The sequence below is a fragment of the Saccostrea cucullata genome, unplaced genomic scaffold (genome assembly GCF_032062105.1).
Source record: "Saccostrea cucullata isolate Sc308-1 unplaced genomic scaffold, CSIRO_AGI_Scuc_v1 ctg2787, whole genome shotgun sequence".
In the NCBI taxonomy this organism is placed as follows: Eukaryota; Metazoa; Mollusca; class Bivalvia; order Ostreida; family Ostreidae; genus Saccostrea; species Saccostrea cuccullata.
This window is the reverse complement of record NW_026928735.1, coordinates 345,340-363,096: the sequence shown is the minus strand read 5'-3', so window position 1 is coordinate 363,096 and position 17,757 is coordinate 345,340. Positions and strand designations below refer to the sequence as shown.

The 17,757-nt window shown below is 34.0% G+C and overlaps 1 protein-coding gene across 2 annotated transcripts; it reads right to left on the bottom strand.

Annotated features, from left to right (window-relative positions):
* Nucleotides 1-1,520: 1,520 nt before the first annotated feature.
* On the bottom strand, nucleotides 1,521-17,261 carry LOC134278601 (fibroleukin-like). Of its 2 annotated transcripts, XM_062760902.1 has the most exons (9): nucleotides 17,070-17,261; nucleotides 16,835-16,974; nucleotides 16,629-16,725; nucleotides 16,263-16,430; nucleotides 3,612-3,632; nucleotides 2,959-3,492; nucleotides 2,575-2,714; nucleotides 2,366-2,462; nucleotides 1,521-2,162 (listed from the first exon to the last, which is right to left on the bottom strand). In XM_062760902.1, the coding sequence occupies exons 1-9, from the start codon at nucleotides 17,245-17,247 to the stop codon at nucleotides 1,987-1,989; spliced, it is 1,551 nt and encodes a 516-aa protein (XP_062616886.1). In that variant the 5' UTR covers nucleotides 17,248-17,261; the 3' UTR covers nucleotides 1,521-1,986. The 2 variants fall into 2 exon arrangements, with proteins under 2 accessions (XP_062616886.1, XP_062616887.1); XM_062760903.1 differs by lacking the exons at nucleotides 1,521-2,162; nucleotides 2,366-2,462; nucleotides 2,575-2,714 and adding an exon at nucleotides 2,742-2,858.
* Nucleotides 17,262-17,757: the final 496 nt, after the last annotated feature.

Below are 17,757 nucleotides of genomic sequence, written 5' to 3'. Positions count from 1 at the left end.
ATGACACCATAGTCAATGACCTTGTGACCTTGACTGTGACCTATACGCTAAATATGGCTTTTTTTGTCGGCAAACTTGAACCTTCACCATAACGAAGAAAGATAAAGACTTAATATTTGGTATGTATTCTCCACTTAATGAGCCCTTCCAGATGATACCAGCGTCAATGACCTTGACTGTGAAATATTTGCAAAAAATAGCGTTTTTAGCTCACCTCAAATATTTACCCTCGCAAGGTTAAGGTTAAGTTTTTTGGAGCAGTTTTCTTTTTAAGTACTTCTGTGTCCTATATTGATTAGACATGCATGGAAGATGGTTCTACTGTGTTTCATTGTACCAGTCAAAGTTTCAGATGCTGCAATTTCAGCAAAAGAATGACCAGGTTAATGTTTTTGGAGCAGGTTAACATTTTTGGTGCAGTTTTTGGTGTAGGTTTCATTTCCAAGTAACTATAATCCCTATGTTGACCAAACTTGCATGGATGATACATCTAAGGATGCATACTACCGGGCTTGCTTCGGATGCTGAATCTGACCTACATTTTTCGGTTGAGTGAACAGGTTAAAGTTTTTGGTGCAGGTTTCATTTCCAAGTAACTATGAGACCTACGTTGACCAAACTTGCATGGATGATACATCTAAGGATGCATACAACCGGGCTTGCTTCGGATGCTGAATCTGACCTACATTTTCCGGTTGAGTGAACAGGTTAAAGTTTTTGGTGCAGGTCTCATTTCCAAGTAACTATAAGCCCTATGTTGACCAAACTTGCATGGATGATACATCTAAGGATGCATACTACCGGGCTTGCTTTTGCTGAATCTGACCTACATTTTCCGGTTGAGTGAACAGGTTAAAGTTTTTGGTGTAGGTTTCATTTCCAAGTAACTATGAGACCTATGTTGACCAAACTTGCATGGATGATACATCTAAGGATGCATACTACCAGGCTTGCTTCGGATGCTGAATCTGACCTACATTTTGTGGTTGAGTGAACAGGTTCAAGTTTTTGGTGCAGGTTTCATTTCCAAGTAACTATAAGCCCTATGTTGACCAAACTTGCATGGATGATACAGGTTAAAGTTTTCATCAAGAGATGAAAATTCTCAAATTTGCTTCAGATGCTGGATTTTGATTACATTTTCATGAAGAAGAACTAGTTTAAATTGTTTATGTAGGTCTATTTCAAAGTATCAGATCAAAATTGCTTAAATATTTTCATTTTTGGAATGTACACTTTTTGTTGGTTAATTGTGTGACTTTGCCTTACTTAAAGACAACATTCGTTGAGGTGAGCTCTGTAATCTCTGATTACCTATGTTTGAACCTTCGAGATAACTTTTGAATCATGAGAGATAGAGAATCCATATTTGGTATACGTACGTCACTAATTAAGTTCCTTCAATTGACACCAAGATCAATGACCTCGTGACCTTGACTGTGACCTATGTGTTTAACAAATATTTTTTTTTACTTTGTTGCCGCCGGGCGCATGGTGTTTCACAAACACATCTTTTGTAGCTACAGGGTGAAGGAATAGGCAGTATTTAAGAAAAATATACTGTACAATCACGTATTTTCGAAGGTTCCAAATTTTTCGAGGTTCATGAAAAAATAGTTTGTGGGACTTTTTGAATTTTACATTTTGTGGGTCTCTGCATACCTTGAAAACAAGGAAAATTGATTCCCCGCGAAAATTAGCGATCTCACAGTACCTGAAAATTATTTTTATCTTATTTAGAAAAAAAAATCATCGTTAAAAACGTGGGGTCTATTCATTAATAAGAGATAGAGGATGCATGCATTTTGCTAGTAGAAGACAAGAAAGATTAAAATTGACATATCCTTTTTATAGATTAAGTAGATCTCTATTTTATTTTCCTCCCTCTCCTTATTTTTCCTTTCTTTCTCTCATACTCTCACTCTCTTTTTCACTTTCTTTGTTTTGATCAGTGGCGGATCCAAGGATTGTTACACACTTTACTTATCACTTACCTAACGTTCCGGTAGCTGCTCCTCCAACAAAAAGTCGGTAGTTGTCCCTTTCATCAGAGACAGAGAACTGTTGATAAAGTTCATATAAAGCTGTACCATTGTATAATGTAATGGAGACGTAGAGGGAGGAGTTTCTTCCTTTAGTAAGCTGGTGAATGACGTCATTTCCTTCAATAGTTAATTGTACGGGTGTATAAGGTTTCGAAAATATAAATGAAATCGTTATTCAATTAATAAATATTTACAAAGTATTAAACAAGAAAAAAACTAGTATTTGTAAAAACAAATCCTTTTACGTAAAACATAGACAAAAGCAAAACATTATACATTGCTTGATATATTGATATAAACAAATGTAAATAGATATTTACCAATCCAGTAGGAGTCACTAGGGTTACCAAATCCATCCTTGTACTCCGCCCACGTTCTGTTAAAACTTACGGATCCGCTCACCCGCTTCTGGATTGCCTAAGTTATCAACAGGAAAATGTCTTGAAGACTTACGTTTTTCAAATCTTTTTTTAAATTAATTTTTTTAATAATTTCAAAAACATAAAAGAAAGATAGAGAGAAATCTTACTGTCCACCCGCCACCTTCTTTATCCATATCACAGTATACATCTACCTGGGTCTCGTTACCGAAGGGGTTTATATTGTATACACCAGATTGTTTATGACCTTGTAGAAAATGATCCTGACAATCCCTGTTTATTTTTGAATCTGAAAAAAGAACGACAGATAATTAAAAAAATACACACTAAGAGAGAGAGTGGGTCTCGTTACAGAAATGGTTTATACTGTATACACCAGACTGTGTATGTCCGTGTAGAAAGTGATCCATACAGTCTGTGTTTATTTTGGAATCTAAACAAAGAGTGACATATAATAATTATATAAAAATATACACTGAGAGAGAGAGAGAGAGAGAGAGAGAGAGAGAGAGAGAGAGAGAGAGATGGAATACCTTTCTTAACGGTTTCCAATGTTCTGTCGTTTAGAAGCTCGTAAATTTCTGCGATGTTTCTATTGAACTTCTGCTCGGCTTCTTCAATTTTGTTCTTACAATTTATTGCAATCTTTTTGTTTTTTCTCCTATTTTCCCTGCTCAAAGAATCAACCTGTGTTTGTAATGTTTCTACGGTCTGCTGTAAAGATTTTGTCTTGTTTATTTCAACGTGTGATTCCAACTGTTCTATCCTCTGCTTTAAAATCTGGTTCTGACTAGTAAGATTATCGACGTGTCTTTGTAATGTTTCAGTTTTCTCCGCTGAATTCTTATCCTGTGTTAGAGAATCTACCTGAACTTTCAATCCATTTAGTGCCCGCTCCAGGGAGGAGACCGTGGTTTCTGTTGACGCCATGTTTCTCTTCAAAGAGGTAACGTCATCCACAGCTGCCCTGACGGCATTGACAACAGATACCCTGATGAGAGTCTCCTGGTTGATGAGCTGTCGCAGAACGTCTATTTCCTGGATGTCGCGTCTCTCGTTGATTATAGCTGTAGAGTTCTTATCGTTAGTACTGGGTAACAAGGAATCAGCCCTGACTTTGAATATTGACATAAAAAGCAGTACAACAATTGAAAACATCATTTTTCTTGTTTCGAAATGAGGTTACCAGAAAAGATCAATGCTGTGCCTGGATAACAGAAAAAGCAATATTTTTTACGAGAACAGATTTCATTCGGTATATATAGAGACAGCTGGGGATTTCCCCATTCAGATGACGTCGTGTTGTGTAAAGAGATGTTTCTCGAGTTGTCAGAATGTGCTGAATGTAAAAAAAATCCCCAGAACATCTGACAGTACTTGAAGAGGTATTACAAAAATCTGACAGATGACATACTTATGTCACAAGAGAATTCTTGGTTATATCATTGTGTTGTTTGAGACGAAATGATAAAAGATAACAGAGCTAAAAATACTTTGGCAATCGGAACTCACTGTCCTTCTCTGTAGATAATAAAAGCAGAAATATTCTTACGACCTCATGCTAAGCATTTCCTTCCCACACGAATATGTAATTAATTCCTGGAAAACAGTAACACAAAGACGTTCTACTCTCCTACACATGGTGTGTGATTTTTTAAGGGGGGTTAAAATAAATGGTTATACGGAATGATAATTTTGACAATACATTTGAAATATAGATCTGATTTTTGAGATTTGTAATTTTTGTATTACGTATATATTAGCTGAAATTGAAGTCCTTTCCATAACCATAAGAATTACCTAAAATATATTAATTTAATTAGAATGCTTTGTTATGCTTTCTTTTTACTCTCTTAGAAATTATTTGTAGGTTACTGCTAGTTGTATTCCTTTTCCCTGTCCTTATATATATTGTAAATATATATATATCCTGAATAATTGTTTAATAATAAATGTTTTGTTTAAGTTTATATGAATCAAAACACTTTTTTAATTTGTGATGTAAAATTTATGATAAATTTCTTCTTCTTATTTTTTTGTATTCTTTGTATATTTGATACAGGCGCAGAATCTCTGGTCACTCGCATCAAACTCTCAGTATCGTATATAAATCTCTTAAGACACAAGCAAAAAATTATGAAGGTTCTTAACAGCAGTAACAAATTTTTACATTAATGCCAAGTATCTGTTTTTCGTTTATTTTTTATTTTATGCAGTATTAGCATTGATTTTTGTATTCACGGGGATTCTGGAGTTCTCGATCTCTATTTTTATGCATTTGTTTTGTTCCCCCACTAACACAATTCCTGTCCTCAAGATTTTATAAATGTTTTCCTTGTTATCTTACTCAGTATATCTATTCTCAGCTGATTATACACACACCAAACATGCAATCTAAATCCTACATGTACTCTTAAGACACAAACAAAAGATATGAGGGTTCTTATCAGCAGTAACAAATTCTTACATTAATGCACAGCATCTGTTTTATTCTATCTTTATCCTATGTAATATTGACATTAATATATGTTTTCCCCGAGATTCTGGCGTTCTCAAGCTGTCTATTTTTATGCATTTGTTTTGTTCACCCACTGACACAATACCTGACCTTGGGATTCCCTAAACGTTTTTTCTCGATATCATACACAGTATCTTCCATTCTTAACTGATTATACACACACCAAACATCCAGTGTAAATCCTAATATCTTACTCAATATCTTCTATTCTTAACTGATTATACACACACCAAACATTCAGTGTAAATCCTGATATCTTACTTAATATCTTCTATTCTTAGCTGGTTATACACACACCATACATTCAGTGTAAATCCTGATATCTTACTCAATATCTTCTATTCTTAGCTGATTATACACACACCAAACATTCAGTGTACATCCTGATATCTTACACAATATCTTCTATTCTTAGCTGATTATACACACACCAAACATTCAGTGTAAATCCTGATATCTTACTCAATATCTTCTATTCTTAGCTGATTATACACACATCAAAGATTCAGTGTACATCCTGATATCTTACACAATATCTTCTATTCTTAGCTGATTATACACACATCAAACATTCAGTGTACATCCTGATATCTTACACAATATCTTCTATTCTTAGCTGATTATACACACATCAAAGATTCAGTGTACATCCTGATATCTTACACAATATCTTCTATTCTTAGCTGATTATACACACACCATACATTCAGTGTACATCCTGATATCTTACACAATATCTTCTATTCTTAGCTGATTATACACACATCAAACATTCAGTGTACATCCTGATATCTTACACAATATCTTCTATTCTTAGCTGATTATACACACATCAAACATTCAGTGTACATCCTGATATCTTACACAATATCTTCTATTCTTAACTGATTATACACACACCATACATTCAGTGTTACAGTGTAAATCCAACCTGGTCAGGAAGAAAATATTTTAAACACAAGACAAAAAAATTATGATATAAGGCTATCTTTCATAAAATTGTTCACACACCAAACATCCAGGGTTGCCCTATCTTATCTGATTGAGAAAAAAAATGATTCGACTTTAAACTGTTTTAACATCCAGTCACAAATTTTATTTATGTACTCAGAACAATGAAGTTTGAAATTCAGTATAAATGTAGTACTGTAAAATCACATATTTTCGTGGGGTCAAATTTTCGTGGTTTGAGGAAAATTTCTTGGTTCGTGGGGATTTGATTTCGTGGATCAAAAATTAATGAGTACTTATGTGTGTGAAATTTTACATTTCGTTGTGGACATGAATTCGTGGGTCTTGTCATACCACGAAAACAACGAAAATTAAACCCCCACGAAAATTTGTGATTCCACAGTAATTTGTTTGGAATAAAAGTCTCCATCTTCTGTACGTACCTGCCCATTTTTTACCAACCGTCAATGGACCTGTGGCTATTAGGCTCACAAGTAAAACTTCTTAACTAAATTGTCATTTAACTGAATATTTTACGTGCATTTTTGACTAGTCACGAAAGGTAAACATCTCTTCCAAGGGTTCCCTTTGCATTTTTTAGGGATGCAATCACAAGGCAATGTATTGATGCCTCGGCTCCCTCATTTCAGCGGCCAAGGCCCATTCAGCCAAATAAAATAGTTTCTTTAATTTTTTTTCCTTGTTTGTTATTGAATGCAAAAAGGCAACGAGTGCATTGGGCAATCCATGTTATTTTCAAATGTTTTTCATCTTTTCAAAAATGTTTTTCCTGTGCTCTTGTTCCCTTCATTGCTATTTGCAGAGGTACATGTATGCTTTTTTCACAATGTTCATTGTTTAGACAGACTTTTCGGTATGATTATTATACTTTATTTTCAATTGAATCAGAATTAAAAAGAAACAAGAAATATGAAAGTTCGACATTATTCCAGCTGGGCCGGATAAAAATGATAAAACAGGGGCGTAGCAACAGGGTGGGGGTCCTGGTCCCCCCACTTTTTTCCCCAACCTTACTTATTCTATAGCAAATGTTAATTGAAAACCTGCCCCCCCCCCAGTTTAAGGATGTACCGAAAGTGAAGTATTAGAATTGGTACTGAAAGTAGTGACACTCAAAAAAAGGTAGCCTTTATTCTCCCTTTTTTGCTTGTCAACTTTTTCAGGTAAGTAAAAGGAATTTTTCCCCGGCTGGCCCCCCCCCCCCCCACTTTCAAAAACGATGCTACGCCACTGTGAAATGATAAAAAAATTACCCCAACCCTTAAATCCAGGATCTTGTCATGCATTGTTTTTGTATGATTATCTGTGTGTTTTTTTAAAATTATTTTTCCCTATATTTTTCATTTCTAACAGATCTTTATTGGTAAGATAATTTATCAGTTCCCCTCCCCCTTCTGACGAAACTGGATACTTTAGAACAAATACATGTGAATTCTAGTGAAATTTCTTGTTGTTTTAACCGTTCTTTGGCATATCTAATGCTTTCAAAATAAATTTTACAGTTTAAATACTTCGATGATGCTTTGAATGTATAGTTTTGTAAAGTATAATTATTATAATTTACTGCTTCGAATTGAGGTTGAATTTAAATATGAACAAGTACTCTCAAAGCAAGATCGCTAAATGAAAATTATTCCAGTGAATCAATACTCTGCATTAAGTTTTAGAATATGTATGTTTGAAGTGCTACAGAAGAATGAACATTGGGATCGATCCTATCAGTGGTGGCATGTCACGGTGCAGTGCTCAGGCGAACAAAAATATATGCAAAATACTTTTTTTCTATTTTAATTAACAAAAGCAATGCACATGGACATATACTTTACAATATGCCTTTTCCACTGAGAATTTTTCCCAAGATAAATGAATTAATTAAAATTCTTAGAATAAGTTCCATTAGCAAAAAAAGAAATGAGTATGAAAACAATAATTAATAATATGTATTTTTTAAATCTGTGTAAAAAGAGTTAAAAAAACATAAAAAGAAATAGTTTAGAATCACATTATTTAATGATGTCATGTTCCTAATCTTGCACATAATACGTGACTGAGAGTTAATACAACATGACAACAGCTATCGTGTTCTATATTTTGTATTTACATGTACTCCCAAATTTCTCGGGCCTTTCCGACTAGCAAAAATAGCAATCTATTATTAAGCAGACGTCATTACAACCACCACCCCTAATTTTCACAAACTTTGAAATAAATGTTGCAAGACTTCTTAACTGTGGGGTTTAACTTAATTGAATGTAAAGATATTGCTTAAAATATACCACAGAATAAATGGGAAGATGTATATTTTTAACTTATGCTGATGTCAATACATCCGACCTCTGACGGAAAGACCCGATAAAATCCGATTGATTGATTGTATACTGTTTAACTTCCCTCTCCAGAATATTTCACTGATATGGAGACGTCACCATTGCCGGTGAAGGGCTGCAAATTTAGGCCTATGCTCGGCACTTAAGGCCTTTGAGCTGGGATGGATCTTTATCGTGCCACACCTGCTGTGACAAGTGGCCTCGGTTTATACGGTCTCATCCGAAGGACTGCCCAATTAGTCGCATTTTACGACAAGCAAGGGGGTACTGAGGACCTATTCTAACCCGGATCCCCATGGGGAAGATTTGATTGAAAGAGATCGCTATATTTGAGATTAACCCGATGTAAAACAAATGATCCCGACTGTAAATACTTTCAACATTTTCAATTTCACAATAAGAAATTATTTGGTTGCAATATGCTTACAAAAAATTTTAAGCAAGTTGATTTCTCCTTGTAAACTGCATCAGAATGACAAACATGCTGTTTTAATTTTAAGCTTATCTTATCGTATTAATTTCATTCAAAATTCGTGCAAACTTTAACTTAAGAATTTTTCCCAAGTTTCGCAATGCAAACATTTTTTTTGTATTTGTAAAAAAAACTTTATAAAATGTCCTCTTTTAAGTTATTAAAAAATGAACAGTTTAGGCTTTATTAAGCCCTAAGAATTCGACGTTCTTAAAAAATTATGATATTGGCTTTTACCAATTGAGTAGATAAACATGATAATTCATTAAAGAATATCGCATAAAGGAGGACCGTTCTGGAAATATGACGTCATTAATTCGGTGCATATTTAAGTTTAATACAGAAAAGCCTCAGAATGACTCATTTCTGTGCTTATTTTCCTTTTGGAAATAGTTTCTGTCACCGTCGCCAACTTTAATTTTTTGATATATTATGTGAAATGCTTTGAAAAATCACATACCTATATCAAAATCTTTGTTGGCGACAGCGACAGAGTATGACTTTGTTTTCTGAAAGTAAATATCAATGAAAATTGACACAGTGTTAATGACGTCACAATAAGCATGTATGAGGTCATACTAGAAAAACGATTTGTGTATTCTTACTGCATGGAATTCCTTTGAATCAGAAAGAATGAATTCTAATTTCTTCAATCACTTTCATATTTTAGAAAAATACAGAGTTTAAATGTATTGTAACTGAACCTTGTACTTGGAATGGAAATAATTTAACCCCTTTAGAAAACTATCGAACAGTCACCCTCTTTTCGAATGTAGCATGCTTAGATTTGAAAGATATACCAGAACAGTGTATATCTTTTTTTCGGATGGTAGTTAAGATCAAAACGAGCGAGTTTGTTGGTCTGCAGAGACGAGACTAGATTTATGGCGAAGAACGTGATATGTACAAAATAAATTGGCTGATAGGAATTATTTAAAATTATAAATGAATTTCATAAATACAATAGTCATAGTATTAAATACGTTTCAGAATTTTTCTTTCTTCATTGCAAAAATGATACAATGATATTCTCAGAACATATTACACATTTTTTGCATGATAGTGAGGGAAACATGAAGCTTTATTCAGCCAAGAAAAATCAAATTCCCTGAGGGCATTGCAATGAATTGTTTATTATTCTGAAACATAATAATAATAAATAAAAAAATTCAAATTCGGTACCGCTTTCAAATTTGTGTTCGTTTTTAACGTAAAGCTACTGAATCCCTTTTGACATATCATACTCCGAACAAATAATCAGCAATTTGATACGTCGAATACTCTCAGGAGTTCTCGTTCAGCATACGATAACAGTTGCAGGAAAATGCAATTGGTTTCCAAAAAGGTGGAATATAACGAAAAGCGTGCGATGACCTTGAAATATGAAGTTTTATGGTCCGGTCACGTGATAATCTTCAACGAATAAGATAACGCGATGTATAGAATAATTATATTGCGGTATTTGGGTTAACTCCGACAAACTACTTTGAGGTGTCCTTTTCTCCCGCACTTCAGACATTTCTTCCATGATGCCAGACAGTTTCCAGGATTGTGCTTCATATTACACTTGTCACAGTTATTGTAAACTCTTTCCTTAGCTTTAGGCTGTCTGTTGTAATTGTGTTTAGGCTGTTGTCCATTTTGCTGCCTAAATCTCACTGCATCTAAGTTCTTAGATTGTTAGTCTTGAATACGATGTTTCACTTTGAATGATGTGCGATCTCGACGGCTTTCGTGAGTGTAAGTTCACATTCAAGCTGTGGTTTCTCGTTAAGTTCCTTGTCGATAATGCCCACGAGTAACCTGTCACGGATTTGGTCGCTCTTATCTCAAAAATCTCAGTGCGCCGCCATATCGTGTAATATTCTCCGGACCTTGAATTTTGGGGGCTCATGAATTACGTTTTCCCTTGCAACGAAATACTTATCGAAACTTTTAGGTACCTTTAGGCTCCGGGATCATGAAACTGTCTTAAGTCTTAAGTCAGCCTTAACTCCAAAAATTTGCACTTAAAATTTAAGATTGATCTTAAAGTGGATCACAAAAAATGACTTAGAATTAAGACTAGAATTTTGTCTTAAATTTAAAGACTGCTTATAGGCAGTCTTAAGTTTTTAAGATTGATCTTAAGTCTGTTTTCAATGTAAGCAGACGATAAAGTTTCGTACCTTCACGCATTGAGGAGTTCCTCCCAGTCGTGGATCTAAGTTTTGTGTTAAGTGGTGTGGCGCCATGTCCCTTCAAACGTGGTGCACACTACACAATGTATTATTTTTTAATATGTTTTACGGTGTGACCGTAAGGGCGAGCGCAGTTTATTTACTATCATAAACCTATGTACATGTACAGTCTATCAAGAAATAGATAGCAAAAACAATAAAACAAAACATTAAAAAGAAATTATTTCCCAAGCATCGGGATCGAGTTCCAAACTTCTCAGAAGTTTTCGACAAAATCAGAAATACTCGAACCTTGAAGTGACGAAAGTATGACGTCAGATAAAAAGTTCTGTTGACTTAGGACGCAAATGCTAGTTTTATGGACAGATTGCATTAGATCGTTCTTTTCAAGTAAGTTGTTGCTACGCGGGTATGTTAAGGCAGCACATGGACTAGAATTCGGCGAATTAACACTTTTTTATAATTATGTAACACTAATAAATCGGAAAAGTCAAGGATAGAACTTTTGTTATATTTATGCATTCTACAGACTTCAATGGGACTTATACTACATCACGCACTTCACCACGAGGGCACCACGTGACGTCTATAATTAGAAAATATGCCTTAATGAAAAAGTGAAAAGTTCAACACTACCCCGGGGATAATAAATTTCAATTTGTAATATTAGTTATGTAAAAACATCTCTGTACCATGAAAAGTGCTTCTAGAATCCCACTGTCCTATCACAGAAATAAATATTCAACATTTTTGGACGAAACCTTCCCAAAATTTTTTCATTTTGTTCATAACATCGAAAAAAATGCATTAATTCCCGTTAATCATACGATTCTAGCAGCACTTTCCAAAACAATAGAATAAGATCTTTAGATAGACACAAAAATTAAGTTTAAAATTGTGCGGCGTAGTGTTGAACTTTTGCATCTTATTTGTTACGAACAACAGAGGAAAGGCTTTTCGGCAAGTAAACACCCTCCCTGCTTTAATTTAACGAAGAAATTGTAGAAGTATATTACCATACCTTATTCATAAGCTTTATTCCCAAGTGAATCAAACAAGTTATTCATTCTAAATGCTTTTAAACTCCGATTTCTTGTGTTTGTTTATATGAATTCACGTTATGTTTCACTTTCACTCTGCTACTGCATGATCAACAGTTATGACGTCACGGGTTTGGTATGTAACCCCTGTGATAACTACAGAGACGCAGAAACAACAAAATTCTGTTTGTATTATGCCTCTGCATATGTTGATTAATTTTACGACCTCAAATCAATCTAAGATATCGATTATAAGAAATAATTATCTCTAAACTTCACGTCATACAGCTTACTATGACGTCATATCATATAGGCAAGTAGAATATTTGGTTGTAATCTTAACCTACCTGCGTATCTTTAAGCCACCATGTTGCTATGCACCACAACATGTGTTCCGAGGTTCACGGAAGCAACCGACATAATTTCGTCAAATTTCGTAAGTTTCCGGTGACATCATTTGTATCATTTCCGAGGGGCAAGGTGAAGGCCGGTGTTGTGGCATGGGGGTATTTTTTGAATAAGGTAAGGCAAAATCATTCGTTAAGATTTCGGTGAGAAACAATGTTCCTATAATTTTTTTACTATTTTTTATTTATTTGCGCAAAGGAAATTGGGAAGTGCGGGAATTCTTGGAATGTTGCACAGAGAGATTTGGCTGACGTATGTACAGATTTCAATCCAAATTTCCTCTGTTCATACACGTCAGTCTATTGAGCTTGCTTCGCTGCGCTCGCTATAAACATGATAAAGAGACATTTATACATCTCTGACTATAAAAATGGCTTTAATTGACCTGGGTGTAATATACTGTCACCTGTGCAAACAATCCGTAAATTGACCTGGGTGTAATATACTGTCACCTGTACAAACAATCCGTATATTGACCATGGCATAGTGATTTCACCATATATTGACCTGGGTGCAATACTGTCACCTGTACAAACAATACGTACATGTATATTGACCTGGGTGTAATATACTGTCACCTGTACAAACAATCCGTAAATTGACCTGGGTGTAATATACTGTCACCTGTACAAACAATCAGTAAATTGACCTGGGTGTAATATACTGTCATCTGTACAAACAATCCGTAAATTGACCTGGGTGTAATATACTGTCACCTGTACAAACAATCCGTAAATTGACCATGGCATAGTGATTTCACCATATATTGACCTGGGTGCAATACTGTCACCTGTACAAACAATACGTACATGTATATTGACCTGGGTGTAATATACTGTCACCTGTACAAACAATCCGTATATTGACCATTGGTGTAATATACTGTCGCCTGTACAAACAATACGTATATTGACCTGGATGTAATATACTGTCACCTGTACAAACAATCCGTAAATTGACCATGGCATAGTGATTTCACCATATATTGACCTGGGTGTAATATACTGTCACCTGTACAAACAATACGTATATTGACCTGGATGTAATATACTGTCACCTGTACAAACAATACGTATATTGACCTGGGTGTAATATACTGTCACCTGTACAAACAATACGTATATTGACCTGGATGTAATATGTTGTCATTTATTTGAACAATTTGTATATATTCTTCTTCACTTATTGTTTTTCGTTGAGTTTGACAGAAAACATTTTGCTTGTTTTCCATTATGGACCTCTGCGAATTAAACATTTCCTAAAAAAAAAATTTTTCCGTTTCCGTAAATCTTGACATTGATCATTTTAATTGCTTTTACAATGCTGATGTTCCCTTCATTAATATTTATAGAGGTAGAGGTTTTCTTTGTTCACAATGTGTATTGTTTAAATAGACTTTAAGGCATGATTATTATACTTCATTTTCAAATGAAACAAAATTTAAAAGAAAAAAAATATATAAAAAATGATTACAAAGACACTGACATGATTAACATTTAATATATACACATATACAACTTAGTTCTATAACAAATAAGGTATGTTATAGTATATGTAGAATTAACATTAAAATGTATACAAATAATGATGATATCAATTTCGACATTATACAAGTACACAAATAGATATCCATTCACAAGGATTACCAATTTTATTAAGAAACGTTTATTGAAAGAAGGAATTCTTAACATCAATAGAATAATAGAATAATAATGAAAATGATAATGTCTCTCATTAGTGACTCGAAATTATATTGATCTATTTTATGATTTGTTCATTTCTTCTTTTTTTGATTCTGCATCTGTAAAACAAAACAGTGTAAAAGAAGGATAAACTAGAAATCTTTTATTGTGGCTATTTATAGCTACGATTTCAGATAATAAAACTTATTTAATTCAAAACCAGTTGTTTACCTAGTGACGTTTGATTAGCATCATTGTCTTCCTCACTAATTCCCTATCATTCACTGTGGGAGACCATGGTCTGTACCAGTACCCCGGGGACCATTGACCGTTAAGGAAGGCATAGTGACAGGCGTTGAACCACCAGCCTCCTCTACGGTTATAGGCAGCAGCACAGTTATTACTAGCCTTGTCATTATCTCTGTCCGGGGTAGAGAAGTACATCCCAGACAGACCTGTGTAATAATAACCTGTGTCTAACATAGAGTCTCCTGTAAAAAAAAATAAAATGAAACTTAACTCAGTTCAAGGTCCTTCATTAACTTCTTGAAAGTTATCAAAATCAATCATCCCTACTCAACACAAAATCTCTAATAAGATACATGAACTTTGTAATAAATTAATTGATATATGATACTTAAATCAATGTCCAACAAGTAACAAAGACATAGAAATGATTCCAATGAACTATGCACATCATACACAGGACTCAAACAAGTTACATAAACTTTGAAATAGCATTATATCTCAGGTTATGTAGATTATCATAGAAATAAATGCATTGATTTCCGTTGTAATATCTAATTCTTTAACTCACTCAACTCAATTTCACTCTTTTCTAAACAATATTTCCCTGTAATATATTCAGTGAAATAATCAAGAAATATGAATACATCAAAATTACGTACAAAATAGCAATTTATCATTTATAATGTTCCATTTTTCTCTCTAGATCTATTATTTGTATCATAACATGCCATTATTTTCTGGTATTAGCGTATTAAGCGTAACGACGCCGAGCAGAATTATATAATACGATAGTTTTGCGGTGAATAGCGTGACGTGTACAAAATAAATTATCTGATAGGAATCGTTAAAATTTATAAATGAATTTCACAAATACAATAGTATTAGCATTAAATATGTTACAGAATTTCTCTACATTCAATGCAAAAATGATATTCTCAAGACATTTAACCATTAATATAGTTACATAATATAGTAAGGGAGGCGTACTTAGTGTTAAAATATTAATCTAATATCATTTACAAAAAAATATTGTTTTAAAGGTGGAGGGGGGGTGCAACGCATTAATAAGAGATAGAGCATACATTTTGCTAGCGGAAGACAAGACAGATTAAAATTGCCATATCCTTCTTATAGAATAAGTACATCTCTTTTTATTTTCCTCTCTCTCACCTAATTGTTCATTTCCTTTCTTCTCTCACTCTCTCATTATTTCTCTCAGTTTTTTTTTATCAGTGCCGGATCAAGGAAAAGTCACACACTTGTGGCAACGCACTTTGAAAAAATTATGCAGCTTTGAAATAAAAAATGCATTTATCACCACGATGACATTTTACGCACTTTGAAAAAATTATGCATAAAACAAAAATTCTAGAATTAGATTTTACTATTTATGATATTAATTATATCTTTCGAAAAACTTAATTTACATGTACTCATTTAACCATATTGAGAACAAGGAGAAGTAGAAGGTCTCTCAGCTCAGCTCTTTTTTCTTAAACAATTTTCAATACCTATGATATGTATATCTTTGCAAAAAAAAAATGTGTGTCTAAGCCCCCCTTCCGGTAAATACACCTATGTTACACCCACATATATATCTTTTTGAATTACTGAATAAATTTTAGTTTATATAACAAGCATGCAAACTGGAAAAAAATTACTGACAGTAAAACATTTGATAATAAAGAATTCTCAAAGCATGGAAAAATCAAAATCGCTCACTTTTACATCCTGGAGTGACCTAACCACCGAAGACTTAACAAACATGTTAAATTATTTATCATTCCCAAGATTTTCAAGAATATTGACCGAACCATACATTTTTTTTCAAAGTGCGTAAATATGGTTGATATAAACGCACTTTGAAAAGAAATTTTATTTTTTCAAAGTGCGTTAATTTGGTTCCAAATTTAACGCACTTTGAATTTTTTTTCCAAAGTGCGTAATTTTTGAAAGTGCGTTGTAACACACACTTTACTTATCACTTACCTAAAGTTCCGGTAGCTGGACCTCCAAGAAAAAGTTTGTACTTGTCCGTTCCATCAGACACAGAGAACTGTTGATATAGTTCATATAAAATTGTTCCATTTTGTAACGTTATGGAGACGTAGAGGGAGGAGTTTCTTCCCTTAGTAAGCTGATGAATGACGTCATTTCCTTCAATAGTTAAATGTACGGGTGTATTAAGTTTTATCAATATACATAAAATTGCTATATCAATTCATAAAGTATTGAAAAGATATGAATTGCAAATAAATGCATTTTTAAAAAAAATTGTTTTCCCTGAAACATACACAGATGCAAAAAAATAAACATTGCTGATAAAGTAATAAAGTAATTAATATAATTATTTACCTATCCAGTAAGAGTCATTAGGGGTACCAAACCCATCCTTGTACTCCACCCACGTTCTGTCGAAACTTACAGATCCACTCACTCGCTTCTGGATTGCCTACAAGTTAACAACAGAAAATAAATATCTTTAAGACAAAATAAAGAAAAATCTGTTTTTATTTTATTTTTTTTTTCAAAAACTCAAAAGAAAGGGAGATAAATCTTACTGTCCACCCTCCGCCTTCTGTCTCCATATCACAGTACACCTGTACCCGAGTCTCGTTACCGAAAGGATTTATACTGTATACACCAATTTGTTTATGGCCGTGTAGAAAGTGATCCTTACAGTCCGTAATTATTTTGGAATCTTAAAAAGAACAACATATAATTGATATAAAAAAATACACACTAAGATAGAGAGATACATGGAGAGAGAGAGAGAGAAAGAGAGAGAGTGAATACCTTTTGTGACGGTTTGCAATGTTCTGTTGTTTAGAAGTTCGTAAATCTCAGTGATGTTTCTATTAAACTTCTGCTCGATTTCTTGAATCTTGTTCTCGCAATTCTTTGCAATTTTCTTGTTTTCTCTTCTCTGATCCTGACTCATAGAAGTAACCTGTCTTTGTAATGCGTCTACCATCTGCTGTAAAAAGTTTGTCTTGTTTACTTCAACCTGTTTTTCCAAGTTTTCTATCTTCTGTGTCAAAATCCGGTTCTGTCTGCTAAGAGTATTAACTTCCCTTGTAATGTTTCTGATTTCTCCGCTAATCTCTTATCTTGGGCTAGAGAATCGACCTGATTTTTCAATCCATTTACCGTCTGCTGTAGGGACGAGATAATGATTTCTGTGGACGCCATGCTTCGCTTCACGGAGTTCACGTCATCCACAGCTGCCTTGACGTCTTTAACCACGCTTAAACGGATTATAGTCTCCTGGTTGATGATCTGTCGCAGAACATCAATTTCCTTTATTTCACGTCTGTCGTTGGTCAAAGCTGTAGAATTCGGATCATAGGTACCGGTTAATAAGGAACCCGCCCTGGCTTGTGATATTGACATGAAAAGCAGTACCAGAATTGAAGACATCATTCTTCCAATTTTTACGCGAACTTACCAGAGGATATCAATGTCGTGTTTAAACCAGACATTT

What these genes read in the sequence shown, in the direction of transcription:
- LOC134278601 (XM_062760902.1), bottom strand. Translation starts at nt 17,247, where the DNA reads ATGGTAGACGCATTACAAAGACAGGTTACTTCTATGAGTCAGGATCAG. An exon ending in TAATGACTCTTACTGGATAG is followed by an intron (nt 16,431 to 16,628) that starts GTAAATAATTAT and finishes TAACTATTGAAG; the next exon opens with GAAATGACGTCATTCATCAG. An exon ending in CACAGCATTGATCTTTTCTG is followed by an intron (nt 3,493 to 3,611) that starts GTAACCTCATTT and finishes AGAACTCTACAG; the next exon opens with CTATAATCAACGAGAGACGC.